Genomic DNA, 17,486 nt, shown 5'->3' on the forward strand with positions numbered 1-17,486 from the left:
ATGACTTCTCATTCACATACACACAAACTTATCCTGACACACACCTGTTACAGACGGACCAAATAGTGGTCAACTGCATCTGCCAACTGGAGAAATTTCCCTATGTCTCAAATAGCATTAATGACACTGAGAGAAATAATCCAAATATACTGTGATTGATACATAGTTCATTCATAACTGAATTAATAATATAAATGAGAGCCCTAACACATTATCCTGGGTGGAGTATTTAGCGATTGGTTTGATATTCCAGAGGTCAGTCTGGCTCATTTTAATTAAAATTAATTTAAATTTCTTTATTCAAGTGTATAAGCAAACCAAAAAAAAAATCTAAATTTAGATTTTTTTTTTATGTTTTATTATTTATTTGACAGTCTTCTCATGATTGATGGCATCTTTTCGGACAGATCGGTATTGAGTGTGTTCAGAGGTAGAAACCAGTGGTCTGAGGGTCTGGGGGAGGTGGGAGTGGCTCAGGAAAGGGGTGGGGACTGTTGCCAGGTGTGGCCACAGCATTGCCGTTGGGGACCAAACAACTTCCTGTGTAGGCCACATTAGCGGAATTGAGTATAAAGCCCGTCTCCATCTGGAAATAAATAAACAAACAAATATTAGAAGTATCTAGTTAAAAATGTATGTATCAGTTTCCCATTAACAAATATAAATAGGCCTACGTTTTATATAAAATATAGATAATTATAATTATAACATACATGATGATTAGCATTGATAATTTTGTCAATGTCAGTTAAGAACTTGAGGTGCATCCCAAATCGCATATTTATGTACTATTCTATGACATTTTTAGTATAAATAGTGTGAGTAGTGTTTTCACTGAAAACTCCGAAAAAAAAAAGTGCGCTTTAAATACCCAGAAACGAAGTGTTGAATGATGGACACTTCCTGTTGCACTAAACTGTCGGAGCTTTAATCACATTGAAAAGGGTGAGGGACTATCAGACTCCAATTATGAATGACAAAATAACCTTGTATAATTTATACACTACATGGTTGAGTACATAGTGCATAAGTACATAGTGTATAAGTGCAAAGTATATAGTGCGTCATTTGGGATGCAGTTATAAGACTTCTGTTAGCCTAGCTTAAAACAGCTTTTGAAAGTCAAATAATGAAAATACAGAATAGAAATGACAAAATTCTCAGTGAGCAACCATGACCTTTTATTAGCATTAGACCAACTTCTCTGCTATTGTAAATTAATTGACCAAAATTTACAGAGCTCACTTATGGTGCTAGCTTATAGAACTAGCACAGCGGTTGCTTATTTAAGCAGGTTATTAGCAGCTGGATGGCAGATGTTGTGTTTTTTGGGGTCATTTAAGGTCTTCACAAAATACATTAACCAGGATCATAATCGGAAACAAAAACTAATTCCATGCAGTTTTTTGGAGGTAAACTCATCAAAATAAAGTCCAAACTGCCATATACAAAATGCTAACCAAAACAAATCTTAAAGATTAGCTGGGTAAAAGATTTAAAGAATCACATCACTTGCCATAATGTCAGTGGGTGTTATTTTACCAACTCATAATTCACTCATTGTTCACATTTGCAGATGATAAGTAAATCCTTGGCTATATCACAAAGCTCCTGTAGTTCTAGTATATGAAAGTGTAGTGTTAGTATGCATGAGGTTATGTTGATGCTGGATTGTAGGTCATGGCTGCTCACGCCTGACTGGGCATTTAAGCTCTATTCTCGTTTCAGCTGAGAGCAATGAGCCTGAACACACACAACTCAGAAAACTCAAAGCCTAGAATGTAGTACTGGACTGAATTGTCTTTTTTTCCCCTCACCTTGCCCTTCCATTGATGATTACCTTTCCAATTTCAGAACTATTTCTAACTGTACCACCCTCATCTCTCTTTTTTTTCCAAAAGTTGCTCCAGCACTTTTTGCAAAATTATTTGTACTCAACAAACCATACTATTTTAGATGATATGCCCATAGCACAGACAACAAGGGATAAGTTAGGCACCAAATTTGTCTTAGCATGCACTGCTTACCATCTACAGAAAACACAATCCCTACATGTGGGACCACAGCATGGTGCCCTTCATACTTGTGAGTACAGACAGGGGCCCATGGTCTCTGAATATTGCCTGCTGCATGAGCGGTCCTTTTGTGGAGGTTACTCTTCCTCTATCTCTCGTTCATGGCCTCGGGCTCCCATTTCACAATGGACTAGATGCTACAGTTGGCTGCCATCAGTATAGCAGAAAAGCCTGTCTGGTGCTTGTGGGTTGACCTGGAAGCTTACACTCTTAAGCTGAAGATTACGATCTTAATCACAGTGACCATAATAATGCAACACAGCAGGCAAAGCAAACATCCACCTGTGTGGGGCCCCACAGCGAATCTCTAGAGACTGCCAAGACTTTGTACTGTAGCGCTGTCACTGTGCATTATGTAATCTTAGCACATTAGACATGACCTATTAGGTCTTGGCCCCTTATACAGAGCACAATTAGATCAGAGTGAGCATTTAGGCCAATGGAAAAAAGATAGAGAAATATGTAGGGGGTGTAGTGGGGCGTATCATGCTTTGGAGTCCAGAATATCTTTTAAACTAAAATACTATACAATGAAGGGTGGTCAAAATGGTCCTTATCATTATATGAAATGTTGAGCCCAAAAATGTCTATGCAGGGTCAGAAAGCTCTCAGATTTCATCAAAAATATCTTAACTTGCGTTCAGAACATGAATGAAGGTTTGGAACAACATGAGAGTTATTAATGACAGAATTTCCATTTTTTTGGTGAAATGTCTCTTTAAAGACTATATAAGTGCTTATGCACAGCATAGTTCTAGAAACTAGCCAGCATGGTGGTTCCTAGAGAACCAATTTCCCTGGTTGCCATTTTCCTGGTTGCATTCACAACTCTGAAGCGGCCGACAGCGAAGCCTTTATTCACGGCATTTACAGATGTTAACAATCGGTGAATGGAGGATGCCATAATGAAGCTGTTTTTTTGTGTCGTGGGTTTAGTGATAACTGAGATAGAATGTAAATGCACAATTTACGCGATTGAAAGAGTGCTACTTGGAGTGTTACAAATCATCAAGGTTGAGAAAAGAACAACGCTGCAGACAACAGGTAGCAAAATGCCGCTATTGCTGTGTTCGAGGAGTAAATATTTTTACACTGATTTTTTTAAATGCTGGGTAGCCAGTGTTTCATATGTGCTTGACCAATCAGTGTTTTAGACCCTAATCTGGAGTAGGAGCTAATGTAGTTCCCCCAAACAAAGTTCTTAGAACTCAATACATTCCTAGTTCCTGCATTGTGAACACACCAAAAAGCAGGTAGCTCCTATGAAAAGTTTCCTCCTTTGTAAAAGCCCCTTTTGATGCAATTTCTAGTGGACAATATTTCTAAGCCAGGAATCAATACCAGCTTGACAAAGTAAGTAAAATGAGGTTCTGCAGGGGTGTCTAATCCTGCAGAGTTTAGCTCAAACACATCTGCATGGAAGTTTCTAGTGATCCTGGAGACCTCCATTATTTGGTTAAATATGTTTAAAGCTTTAGGGATAAAGCTAAACTTTGCTGGAATGTGGTCCTTCAAGAAATGGATTGTAAACTCCTAGGTCCCTGCAATACTTCTGTTTTTCCCTTATCTATCCTCCATGGTTCTAAGACAACATGCCTATCAACCAATCAGTTTTTAGGATTAAGGGTTTGACAACATTTTTATTTACAATAATTTGTAAATCCCATTTGAGATTGAGATTTGAGAGTGTACTTGGGGTTTTGGATAACGTTTGTTATATATTTTGTTGATCCAGGAGCTTGTCCAACTTGGTTAAATCACATTTCACAACTATATCCTTCCTTAATTCTTACCTTACTGTGGGTGGCGTCATGGGTCAGTTCTGAGCTGTAATCTGTCAACGAGGGAAGGTTTGATGGTGGGGCTAATCCCAGGATATGCTCCAGAGAGGATTTCTGTTTGGTATAGGAGGCGTAATAAGCGGGTGCGACCTTTGGCTGCTGCTGGTGTTTCTGGTAACCCTGCTGATAGGATGAAGACGTGGCCATGGCTCCCTGAAACTGCCCTACATCCCCAGCTGTACTGATGTTCATCGTAAACTCCACCCCTGAATTGTCGGTTATATTATAATCAACATGTGTGCCCACTGTTTGTGTGTGTGCCATCTGGCCATTGGGAAAACATGGTACATTTGTGACCAACTGGTCTGTGAAGTTGTATCCATGCCACTGGGGATCACTGTAGACCCCGTTTGGAGGGGTATCACTATCCACAGCTGTTTTTTGTTTATACTGGAATTGGTCAAGCAACTGGTTGTGCTGCCATTGCTGTGATGGTGCTTTACTAGGTCCTGTTATCTTGTCACCAAGTTGAGAGTTCAAGTTTACGTGTGTGTGTTCAGGGACCCAGTGGCCATTGTGTATAGCTGGTACTGGATTCACCAACAAAGTATCATGCTGGGTAAATGTAGTTGTCTCAGAGTCTTTTGTAGACACCTGAGGTATTTGTGGCTGGATCCAGCTCTCAGTTTTGTGGCAAACTGACTGGCCATTGAGATGTTGCTGCATACGCTGTGAGAGATGAACTATGGGTGTTATTTGTTTTTGTGGCAAGAAAGGTACATGAGGATCAGGCATGGAGGAAGTAATCTGAGAAGCTGACTTGGAAGCAGAACATGGGTCACAGGGTTCAACAGAATCTAATGCCTCGGCAGGGTTTTGAGCATCTGTCGAGTCCTCGATCCGGTTCTCCAATGAGTCTTGGACATAGGAAAGGATTTCGTTGTTGGTGAGAAGATCGTTCAGAGATGGGATGTAATCCGCTTCCATCTCTACCTGGATCATCCTCTCATCCAGAAGCAGCAATTCTAGGTCCTCTGCATTGAGTCCAAGGTTTTCCAGGGCACTGAACAGCTCACTGTTGGAGCAGCTTTCCTCATTTTCCAGGGACAGAGAGTCTAATGTTGTCAGGAGTGGGTCAAAACTTGGCTCCTGTTTGGAGACTGCAGCTACAACATTCTGCGCTGGATTCCAACTATCATTTACTACAGAAGAAGAGAAGGTATTAGTCTCTACTTGCTCACTGAAGAGGCTACTGTGGAATGACATTCTAGGCTCCATAGCAGGCTGGCAAACATAAACAGACTCGTCTTGTCTCATCATGGCTCCCAGTAGAGAACTTGGGTCCAGATCATCCTTCAAACTTTTGTCTACCTTGCTCTTTTTGGTTTTGTTGTTCTTGCTTTTTCCCTGAAGAGTGTCAGGAAAACCTGGCATGGGGTAGCTGATTTGGTACAGCAGAGCTTCTCCAGTAGCAAAGGTGAATGGAAGATGCATAGATCGCTTCCTCAAATGCTCTCCGCCCTCTTCTTCTCTGAATAAATGGATAAAAACCTTGTCAGTGGAAATGTAAGGACTTTCATCAAAATCTTGCTAATTTGCCATGCTATTTAACATATAGCATGCTAATAAACTAAATCTATATTTTGTAAATTGTTTGTGCAGAAATATAAATGAATATTAGCCTTAATATACTTACACAAGCGGCCTCTGGGTGGCAATGATGTAATCAGGCTTGCCATTTTTGTAGACGAGTCTAGCGTTAGCTTGTACCCATTTCCAGCGGTTGTCCTTTGTAAGCAGTCTAAACACAGTCAGACCGCTTTCTCCTGTCTTGATCACTGCAATAGACAATGTAACAGTTTGTAAACCCAGATATTAGTTTAAATATACAGACCAGATTTTTCTGCCTTGTACCTTTTTCTGCTATAGGCTGTTGACTCCATATTGAATTACTGTTTTTACTGGATTTAAGGCTCTAGTTCTACTCCTTACGTCAAGGATTTATCCAATCTCCTTCATAATACATGGGATTATAGGAAAACATTCCTCTTCCTGTCTCTTGCCGTCTGTTTGGAAATTCTGTCTGTCTCTCTTTCTCCACTTCTTGCCATAGATCACCATTAAGAAAAATCTGAATTCATCAAATCCATTCAAGTTCTTGACCATACAATTGATATTATCAGTCAATTTCACTTCCTGTCATAACATCTATGGATTATCTCCTGTGAACCACACTGAATAAGAGTACTGTCACTTGTTCAAGCATTTTCCTAAGAGCACAGTGCTCATGTCTTTTAGTGTCATTAGTTTATTTTAGAAACCAAGCCTTTGGCAACAATGTCAGCACGCATCATAGCTTTTTCTTAATCTTCTCGTAATTCAGTCAATCATATTATTAGTCATGTAGCATCTTTCTTTGGCTGGACTTTTTTAAACAGTACAACTCCAAAATGAAAAATCTGAAGAAACATGAAAATCTTACTCCTGACATGGTTCTCAGCACAATACAGCATATCAGCTGCATGGATGAATTGGTACCCAGAACCTCGAACTCGCAACTCTGCCTCAGTGTAGCCAAGAACGATTTTACCCCTAAAACAGGCAAAATCAACATCAGTGATTATTACACCATTTTTTCTATTGTACTTGTGGAGATATAAACACATGTATACAGTGCATGTTACATCTCTTTCAAAAGAAATGTCCATCATTACTTAGCATCACAGGCCATTGGGGTGAAGTCCAACTTGTGTTTGGTTCTGAAAATCATGTTCTTGGTTCGGATCTCCATTATGGAAGGAGGCTGTAGGGGTGTCGCTATGGCAAACAGGGCGAGCTGCGGCGGCATTTGGCCTCCATCATCCAATCGCCTGTTCTGCCCATGCAGGAATTTCAGACGCCCTTGAAGATTCAGGGCCTTGATGGGGCATAAATAAAATTAAACATTGGAAAAGCTCCTATAAATTGAAAAATATCAAAGCGGAATTTAGTTTAAATTTGGAATTTAAAAACATCAACTTCAAACTGCACAAAATCTAGTAATAGAATGTTTCAAATTATTGCAACTACAACATAATAATAAAATGAAAGTAAAACAGACAAAAAAATCATGTCATAACCCATTTGCATGAAGGACGTACATAACCGACACACGTAATATATGTACATACACAGGTGGAGTTGATGATTTTGTTGGCGTGCCCTTGGTGAACCACATAATTTGTCTCTGACTCAGTGTGTGCAACAGAACTCAATCCAGGTCATCTATAAATGAAGGCTGTGACCTGTCCAAAATGTGTCATATCAGAATGTTTGCTTGTTTGTGATTGGTTAGTCAAACTTAGACCTTCTGTTCTGACTGGTGAAGATTACTACATTCAAAAGTGAGTATTTTATGTATGTTAGCCATGATTAATTTAGTGTCACTTATGAATAAACATAAAACTATAATACGCATTTTGTGGCTGGAAAGCTCTTGACAACCTATTTTTTTATTGTTTCATTGCTGGGTTATATGTTCATTTTGTGCAATGCCTGATTTAAAATAGTTCTGCTTATGTAAAGCTACACAACAAGTATCTCAGTTCAGCAATGACTTCACGAAACATTAATACAGAGACGCGCATTCACATACACAAACAGAAAACATTTGTCAAACTGTATTTCATTTGGCGCAAATAAAAACGAAGCTTTCAGCATGACTTTCCGAGTTGGGGCCTTGTCAATTAAATAATCACGAAGGAAGCTAATTGGCCATAATTATGTTTTCATTGTGAACCTCCCTAGAGAACTTAATGGTCGCATTCAAAAATGCCAAGAGGACAACAAACAGAAAATGCGTAATGGAAAATAGTTTGAAATTGCTCATATTTTTAACTCATGCTGATGAATTTCACTGACTGCATGGGGAGACCCCTGTTAGCGGTCCGCTACAGACAAGCTAAGTGTAGTCATGCTATTCTTGAGGGAGATGGATTTGGGAAAGATGGAGTGGAGGGGAAAGAAAGTAAAAGAGAGACACTGAAGAAATAAAGGGCAAGAGTACAGAGCTTTGCACGCATACGTATCTTTTCACTATTGCGTTGCCAAGATTAGCAAATAAAGAGACAGCTGTCTGGCTGGAGAATGAATGGGAAAAATACTTTTGGAATAAAGACAGCTGAAGGAATTGGTGGTCGCTATTGTGCCCCATACTGTAGCTAAATCCTGGCTTTCTTCAAATTAGCTTTAATTTATGCTAACAAGAACCAGTTCTAACTATTTTGCTCTATTTCTTCTAGAACTAATTAAAACCTGTTCCCCATGACCTTACTGCTCCTTTAAGACTGATTACAGAGGTGTTCTAACAGTTCAGATCTCTGTGGATGCCAGAGGCCAAGTCCAACACAAAATCAGCTGCGCTAACCTAGATGCTAACTCACTCTATAATCTGGAACATCGGGGCTTAAAGACTTTGAATAGCAAGGTATATTCCATCATACTAATATTCAATTCCAAGAGGACTTCTGAATCAGCCGAAGTACGACGTTCCTGTGTAGGTTTTGAGAGCAAAATAAGAGATTCAGCTGTTTGACACTGACCAGGAATCCTGAAGAATTGTCTAGGAGGCATCGGAAACGACAAACGAAATTTCTCTCCAGGAAAGAAGAGTTTTCAGGAGGCAGCTGGTCAGGTTTGCACGTCGCCAGCGACATACTTGGGGCAGGATCTCCATCTAAGAGAAACAAAAAAAGAACTTGAGACTCTGAAGCATGTCTAGACTTTTTCAGCCGGGGTTCATCATTGGATTATCCACCAACCACCGTTTCTGTTTTCGGGTCCATTCTGTTTGCTGTTATCGTTAATTAAAATAGACGTTTTAGTGACCACAACATTTATTTTGCAACTGCAGGAGCTTCCACTAAAGGTCAAACCACCCTCCTCCTCTCTATTTCTTACAAAAACAAAAAAAAATATATATTTTTTTTCTCCTAACTTGAGTGCTGTAAACTGTTAATTTAAAATGCTTTGGGTCTTTTATCATTAATTTGTTACGAAAAATCATATTCTTTGGTTTGAGAAGAAAAAAGTCAAAGAAATGAAGTACCTTTTATTTTTATAGCAAGTAATTCATCCGTGTATCAAAATATCAACACTACCACATGGTTATTTATTAAACAAACACTTTTTTTGCTAAATTTCAGGCAAAAATAACCCAATAAAGTGGTACCATGTTATAAAATGATACATTTCCTGACCTTGTGGAGATTCCTCTGTCTGCATGCTAGTTGGAGGCGGGTTCAAGGCCCAGTGCAAGTTGCATCTGAAGGCCTGCTGGTCTTCAGTATGAATGAGTTCGAACACATTTTGATGCATCACATCTGTCTGGGAGACAGAGGGAGAAATGAAGAGGAACGTTGCGAGAGAATTAAGTTCAAATGAATTACAATTAAAATAAAGGATGAATCACTTTATGGGTTTAAGAGATCTTTATGGGTTTATCAGAAATACAGTTAAACAGTAATATTGTAAAATATTGTTACAAATTCAAATGAATGATTTGTGTTTCTTTATATTTCAAAATTGAATTTATTGCAGTGATCCATTCAGCTCCATTCATTACTACATTCAGCATCATTACTCTAGTCTTAATTATCACATGATTCTTCAGAAATCATTCTTATATGCTGATCTGGTGCTTAGGAAACATTATGAAACTGCTGATTACTATTTTTGATGAAATTGTGATAATTGTTTTAGGATTCTTCGATGAATAGAAATATAATCCATATTTGCTGAATGAAAGTATCAATTTCTTTTAAAAAAATGGTGGTACATGAATATAGTATATACATAGTTCTGAATTTCTTTTTTAAATTTGTATATAAATACTGTCAAACTGTCATATTTTTAATCAATCTTCTTTTCAATGATTACATTTTTACAATTTATTCACTGAAAAATCCCAAATCTGAAAGCATAAACTTCAACTGCCATCAAACTCCCTCATTTTTCATCTAAATGCTTTAAACCGAACAAAAAGAGGACATTGTTAGCACATAAAGTAAACAAATATAGTGACGTCTCTGAATAATGAATAATTGATAAGTAAATTATGATGAATTGGATTACCACCATGCCAGACTGAATCTCAGAGTAAAGCCTCTTTGATTAAGCGCATTCAATTTCTACTGCATTCAAACTGTTGCTCGAGAGATACACTGCAGTATTAATCAGTATTAGGCAGATCTGATGAGCATATGTGTGTGTGTGTGTGTGTGTGTGTGCACTAAGAATAGAGGTGAGAAGTATGGAATGATTATTCGACAGCTGAGTCTGACGTAATATTGATTCTGGGAAAGTGTACCTACAGGGCATACTTATCAATCCGATTAAAACTGTGTCCTGATCGCTGAAAACTCATTACATCATGTCTGGTTTGTCCATAATTTAACCACATAATTTGCCCTACTACAAAATAGCCTATTTGGATTAAGAGCGACATGAAAAGTATAATTTCTTTTTACACTTTTTGAAAGGTGAACATGTTGAAACAAAATATTCCAAAATGATTCATTCCAGTCTAAGTATGTTATTGCAACATCCAGTCTCATAATTCATATCCCAAAGATAGTGACTGTTATTCAGCTGTATATTGGATTAGTATCAGAACAAGTGGCTATATGATACATATGTGTTTATGTACAGTAAGAGACTGTTGAGAAGGATAATTACCTGGTTGAATCCTAAGTAATCCTGGATGGTGTGAGAACAGTAGAAAATGATCCCTTCAGCGGTGACCACCAACACAAAGCCATTGAGAGCCTGTGACCGCAAACAAATCATCAAATAAAGCCAGGAAATAAAAGTATTAGTTTACTGGTCATAAAGAAGGTTGTGGATGCCTGTTTCTGCCACAGAAAAAAAGAAAATAAAAAGGTAATTGCGACTTTTCAATCCCAATTTAGACTTCAAGATATAAACTCAGAATTGAGGGAATAAAGTCAGAATGGCAAGATTTAAACCCAGAATTCTGCCTTTTTTCTTGAAATTCCAAATGATACCTCAGACATTATACATCTTGCAGTTTTCTAAAAGAAAAGAAAAAAAAGAGAAAGAATTGCAATTGACTTTTTCCAGGTTTAGATCTCTCAGTTCTGACTTTTCTGTCTTCCATAGTTGATCAAAAACCTGCTCTTCTAAAAGAATCATTACTTTATTCTAAAACTCCAAAATTACTTGACAAGTACAGTTTTATTTTCTGTGTTGATGTATTTCCTATTAAAACAGGAAGTTGGGCCAGAGCATATCAACCAATTTTTTGGGGAAATGTACAATAGTCATTTGTTTAAGTTCCAGTCATAAACTAAAACAAAGTTGAACTAAAAGGAAAGACATTTACACAACTGTAATATTGTGCAACTGAATTTCTTAGAAGTATATAAGTACTGTACATTAGCATGGCTGGATATTTAAATATGCAAAATAAATACATACATACATAAATCTGAAAAGGTATTACTATAGATATTGATGAAAGATTCTAAACACAAATGCTAAAACAGTGCTAAAAAAACTATTGAGAAAATACGTAGTGTCAGTTTCATGTTGTCATTGAACACTGTGTGTTTTTTTGTGGAGGGGATTTTGCAGCTCATCACCATCTGGTGGGCTTTAAGTGTGGATCTGTGATTATGGTAATCTGACACATCCACAGACAACACAAAAACAACTGTGTATGGCTATACCGAGGAGTCACTGCACTAATGAGAGGTTTAGACCAAGTGTGGACAGTCTAGTGTCTGACGCTGAAATAAATACAAGTACCTGATTCTTTCTTAAAAATATAAAATACATTTACTAAATTACTGCTAAATTCTGTAACCTAGGCTAACATTATATGTTGATATCAGGGAAAAATACTATTATAAATAAAACAATATAAAAAATGGTTCTTTTAATAACAAGATCAATAATAAGAAAACAAACACAGATTCACGGAACATTCCCAAAGAGCAGCACTGTACTTCGGTCTGAGTGTAAATAAGAGGTCTCTTGAAATCCTATGAATGATTTATTTAAGCTGTGCTTGTGTTTGTGTTGGAAACACTTACTAAACTGAACCCTAACATGATATGATAAGGCAACAAGCAATAAATCACTAAATGACCTCATCCACTTCAATCTGCGATCGTCTTTGCCAGATAACACATAATAATGTGCTGCAACATGCCACACAAATTAATGTGTGTTAGCAGTTTCTATCTTCCAGCGTCCTTCTCATTTGCCTGAACATCTGCATTGTATGCCAACAGCCACACGCATAGTCATTCATACATGCACACCTGGTCCAAACACACTCAGAAAACATGGCCGAGTAGCAGCACTCAGTATAAATATTTCGGCTTGTTGGTTGGCAGAACAGCCCACATGGAGCTCTCGTGGGGCGGGGGGGAGGGGGGATGGCAGTCAGGAAGCATTACTATCAAAAATGTACCCACTGCATCATTCACAGTCCAGCACACACAACACACACAACTATACACAACACAGGGGAGAGAGAAGAGAGAGAGAGAAGAGAGAGAGTATGAAGCAGAGAAACAACAGAGCTAAGACGGATAGATAGATAGATAGATAGATAGATAGATAGATAGATAGATAGATAGATAGATAGATAGATAGATAGATAGATAGATAGATAGATAGATAGATAGATAGAAGGATGGAGCATGGAGAAAAGGAAGGGAGGAAAGAAGGAAGCGTGGAAGATAACAGTAAGAAAGTAAGGACAGGACAGGAAGTAAGGAAAGAAGGACGGAAGGATGAAAAGATGGATAAAAGAAGGAAATGAAGGAAGAAAGAAAAAGACAGGAAGGAAGGAATGAAGAAGAAGACGGGAAAGAAGAAATAGACAGAACGGATGGAGGGAAGGAAGGAAGAAAGAAAGATAACAGGAAGGCAGGATGGAGCACAGCAAGAGGGAAGTAAGGAAGAGATGGAGTGATGGATGGTAAAAAGGAATAAACAAAGTAAGGAAGAAAAGAAGGAATGGATCAACAAAAGAGAAAGTAAGGAAAAACAGATAGGTAGAAAGTAAAGAAGATGACAGTAAAGAAGGAAGAAATAGACAGGAAGGAATGGAGGGAGAAAAGAAAAGATGGATCAGTGGAAGGAAGGAAATAAGGGAGTAAGACAGGAAAGAAGATAACAGAAAGGAAGGAATGAGCATGACAGGAGGGGAAGTAAGGAAAAGATGGCTGGATGGATAGAAAGAAGGATGGAATAAAAGAACTAAGGAAAAAAGGAAGGTAGGAAGGAAGAGATGGATCTATAGAAGACCAGAAGTAAGGAAAAACAGACAGGAAGAAAGGAAAAAAGGAGTAACAGAAGGAAGAAATAGACATAAAGAAAGAAACAAGAAAAAGAAAAAAAGGAAGGATGAAACAAATAGGAATGAAAGATAAATGATAATAGGGACTAAGAGAATGTGAAAGCATCAGTGAGGAAACGAAGACATATAGACGTGAGTGGACAAACTTCTCAGAACTGCTGTCACCGGATGGACAGAGCAAAACTTTCAAAGTAAAATAAAAAAGAGAATACTTTTACCGCTTATTTTATCCTTCCTTTATAATATATGAGACCTCTATCTGTGCATTATTCATGCTTAAGTGTCAGAAACGAGAACAAGTCCAGGCAGAAATAGCCTCTCCTCTTTTCTCTTCCTCTCCTCCTCCTCCTTGAGGACATCACTTTAAAGGACTCTTTTTAACATACTTATGGCACATGGACACCATAAAAAAAAACACACACACACACACACACACACACACACACACACGTGCTTGTCCTTCTGACCTGTAGTAGGAGCTCTCCCTCATGCAGCCACCCGTCAACCAATCCTGTTGCTTTAATGTTGTCATGGTTACTGTTGTTTGCCGACAAACCATTGGAGCTGTGGTTTTTCAGAGCGACTGTTGACAGAAAAAGAGAAAGAAAAATGACATTATGTATGTTACTATACAACTATAATTAGTACTTTTATTAATTGAATCATTACTATTACTACTGTATTTGAACAAACCACTTGCAAAGTTGAAAATGTTTAACTTATGCCGCAAGCAACAGACCCACAATTCAGTTCGGCAACGCATGACGTCACACATTCGAAGTAAATGAGAAGTGTTAATGTGTGAATGCACCATTATAGCTCAAGAGACTTTATAAAGATCTCATTTAAGTATCAACTTTGTCTCAGGGTGTTGCTACCAAAATTCACTACGGGAAATTCAAACAGACACAAATGTGAAATTTGCTGACATTCAATAAGACTTCAGAGATTAGTTAACATGGTTAGCATATGGATAGTTCACCAAAAAATAAAATTAGGTCATTAATTATTCACATTCATGTCGTTCTAAACTTGTGGGACCTTCATTCATCTTCGGAAAACAAATTAAGATATTTTTGACGAAATCTGAGCACTTTCTCATCCTGAATAGACAGCAACACAACTACCATGTTCAAGGCCCAGTAAGGTACAGTAGTAAGGACATCGTTAAAATAATTAATGTGACATTAGAGGTTCAATCATAATTTTATAATGCTATGAGAATACTGTGTGCAAAAAAAAAAAAAAACCTTTATTCAAAAATGTTTTCTTTTCCATGTTGTGTTGCTGTTTATGAAAGCTCTCGATTTCATCAAAAATACCTTAATTTGTTTTCCGAAGATGAACAAAGGTCTTATGGGTTTGGTTAGGGTGAGTAATTAATGATAGTTTACATTTTTGGTAAACTAACCCTTTAAGTGATCAAATCTTTGAGTTATATTGAGATCTCTGACTTTTTATCACACATTTTACAGAAACTAAGCAGAGTTGTTTAGAAGAAACACCAAAATCAAACCAAACCAAAGTCTCCATTAGTTAAATAAGGTTATATTCAGTTATAATACAGTTTCCAAACAGGTTTCCCCAGACACACTGTCACTGGTCTGGCAGACAGATAGCCCCGCCCCAATCTCATGCCATTGGCTGAGCTACTGTTGCCGTGCCAGGCTGGTCGGAATTTTTAAACAAACAGCAATGTTTTGATAGCGCCAAAGAAACACAGTGTTTTAAGGATCTCAATCTACAAATATGTAACTTCAAATGTGATTTGAGTACTTCATTCTTTCTTCTGCTTGGTATTCAAAACATGCTCTAAAAATTAGTCTGTGCTGTTTTCATCTTGGGCAGTAATGGATTTGCTCTGTGTGGCCCTCTCTCAGGACAAGACAAACTCTGTTGAGCGTTAGAGGAGGAACTGACCTACAAACGACAGGGGAAAATGGAGAGAGACAGGCCAGGCCAGGAGAACAGGGATATGAAAAGCTTTTTCACTGACAGAGAGAAAGAGAGACAGAAAGAGAGCGAGACAGAAAAGGAAAAGATGAAGCACTTTTCACTTGTAAGAACATACGTGGAAAATGCATTTGGGCACGGTTAGAGAAAGGTCACCTCGCTCTCGTTCCTAACTGCCTGACAACGACATACGCAAATGTGTCGTATTTTATTAGCATCTTGTAGCTGATATTAAAGCTGCTCAGCACAGTTTCGAACTGTTTCTCTGTTTTTTTGTCATCATCCAAAAAGGTCCACAATAGCTGAACTACTATTTGCGCAAATTATTTCAACTCACTGAAGCAAATGCCTCTAGATGTCATGAAAACTACCATTTGATGATTATATGTGGCTCCTTTTATTCTCCTTTGACAACCTCTGACCCTTTTAATAGTCATGCTGCGCGACCTATTGTAACCCCTGACCACTGTCGAGACATGATGCAATGAGTGACAAAGAGGTTAATGTTATTCTTTGAGACATGAGGATGCAGTCAAGAGGAAAAATTTTATGTTAAGACTTTTTTTCATAGAATAAATCTTTGATTCTTAAGCCTGTTTGCAATTTTTTGTCTTATAAGTATTTTTTACAATTATTTTATTATATTATTTAGATATTTCGTTACAATTGTACAATAAAAATGCATTTTATTTTTTTAAGTTTTGTATATAATTACTATATAATATAATTAAGATAAAAAAACTATATTATTTAAAAATATTTTTGTTTAAAAATAAAGGGTAAAAATAGTTTACATAATTCGCCTGAACCAGTTAACCACTTCATAATAAAGTTCGACCACCACTGCTTTAGTCTGTTTCCCATTTCATGTTCAAAAACCTCACAATGTACTCTGTTGTAGCATGAAATAAGCGTGACCAGTATCAGTGTTTACATACGTCACGGGTGTCAAAGTCATTTAACCCCAACTCGTTGGAGTTCAAAATCTGTTTTGAACAAAACAGTGCATTGGGGGGGGGGGGGGGGGGGGGGGGTGGGCACAAACATTTTTTTTGAAACATTTATGGTTTTTGTTAAACCTTGGTGCCCCATGAAGAACTCATGCTCTTCTGGAGCAAATAAAGTCCAGAATCAATTTTAAAGGGGTTGTTCACCCAAAAATGAAAATTCTGTCATTATTGCGCATAAATGCACATTGCAGAGTTTGTGCAAGATGAGCATTTGTGGTTAAAAGTGTATAAATATACAGGACTGTGCAAAAGTCTTAGGCCACTAGTATTTTCACCAACAAAAAAATGGTTTTAAGTCAGTTATTTCTATCTTTTACTTTGTGTGTTACAACCCCTAGCTTGGCGGGGAAGCAACAAAAAGGGACGCACATAGCCAAAGCTGAACTCAAAGGAAAATACTTAATAATTAAAAGAATAGGGAAATAATAAAATGAAAAGAATACTTCGGGAGACATCAGTTTCATCAGTGTGTAATGCAGGGTGTCTGTATGAGTGTGAAATGTGCTGTTGCTATGTTGGGAAATGCATAAAGCATCCCAGAACCAAAGCAAAAGGGGAGAAATCAAAACAAGACCACAGATAACCCAAAAACGAAACAAGAGCCGAAACACACATAAAGACCCAAGTCCCCCAAAACTAACACATCCAACAGTCTCTATTAAAAGGAGCACCCCAGCCACAGCGACAGGTGCAGTCAATGAACCACCCCATTAGGCTAAGTCGTAGGCTGGGCAACCAATCACCACGTTCCCAAAACTGAAGTGTAGGGATCGTCACATGTGTCAATAGTAAATATCAATTTACATTTCCAAACATTATTCTTGCCATTAAATTTAATAATCCAGTAAGATTTTTGTTTGCACAAGGAGTCTAATTAATAAAATATATTTATGGCATTATTTTTGACGGCATCCAAACTTAAGTGCCTAAAACTTTGCACAGTACTGTAGCTTTGCAGGTAGGTTTCTTGAAGCATTTTGAAGACATTGCCACAGTTCTTCTGGTTTGAGTCTGTCTCAGTTTGTTCTGTTTCTTCGTCTTATTCCAGACAGACTGATGATGGTGAGATAAGATCTCTGTGTGGACCACTGGCTGTTTTTAGACTCCTTGTGCAAACAAAAATCTCACTGGATTATTAAATTTAATGGCAAGAATAATGTTTGGAAATGTAAACTGATATTTACTACTGCCACACTACAGCAAAAGATAGAAAGGGGGGCAGCTGTGGCCTAATGGTTAGAGACTGGGACTAGTTACCCGAAGGACGCTGGTTCGAGTCTCGGTGCTGGCAGGAGTT

General features: G+C 37.8%; 1 protein-coding gene across 1 annotated transcript in view; it reads right to left on the reverse strand.

The window, feature by feature from the left end:
- Window positions 1-389: 389 nt before the first annotated feature.
- Window positions 390-17,486, reverse strand: part of LOC132159716 (aryl hydrocarbon receptor-like) — a 36,805-nt gene continuing 19,708 nt past the window's right edge. The window contains exons 3-11 of the mRNA XM_059569302.1: window positions 13,694-13,809; window positions 10,571-10,660; window positions 9,094-9,220; window positions 8,437-8,570; window positions 6,571-6,773; window positions 6,339-6,448; window positions 5,553-5,694; window positions 3,869-5,387; window positions 390-586 (exon numbers count right to left, since the gene is read on the reverse strand). Coding sequence (XP_059425285.1) covers window positions 425-586; window positions 3,869-5,387; window positions 5,553-5,694; window positions 6,339-6,448; window positions 6,571-6,773; window positions 8,437-8,570; window positions 9,094-9,220; window positions 10,571-10,660; window positions 13,694-13,809 — 2,603 coding nt within the window. The 3' untranslated portion in view covers window positions 390-424. The remainder of the gene's footprint in view (window positions 587-3,868; window positions 5,388-5,552; window positions 5,695-6,338; window positions 6,449-6,570; window positions 6,774-8,436; window positions 8,571-9,093; window positions 9,221-10,570; window positions 10,661-13,693; window positions 13,810-17,486) is intronic.

Source organism: Carassius carassius, chromosome 16, assembly GCF_963082965.1.
Source record: "Carassius carassius chromosome 16, fCarCar2.1, whole genome shotgun sequence".
Classification (NCBI taxonomy): Eukaryota; Metazoa; Chordata; class Actinopteri; order Cypriniformes; family Cyprinidae; genus Carassius; species Carassius carassius.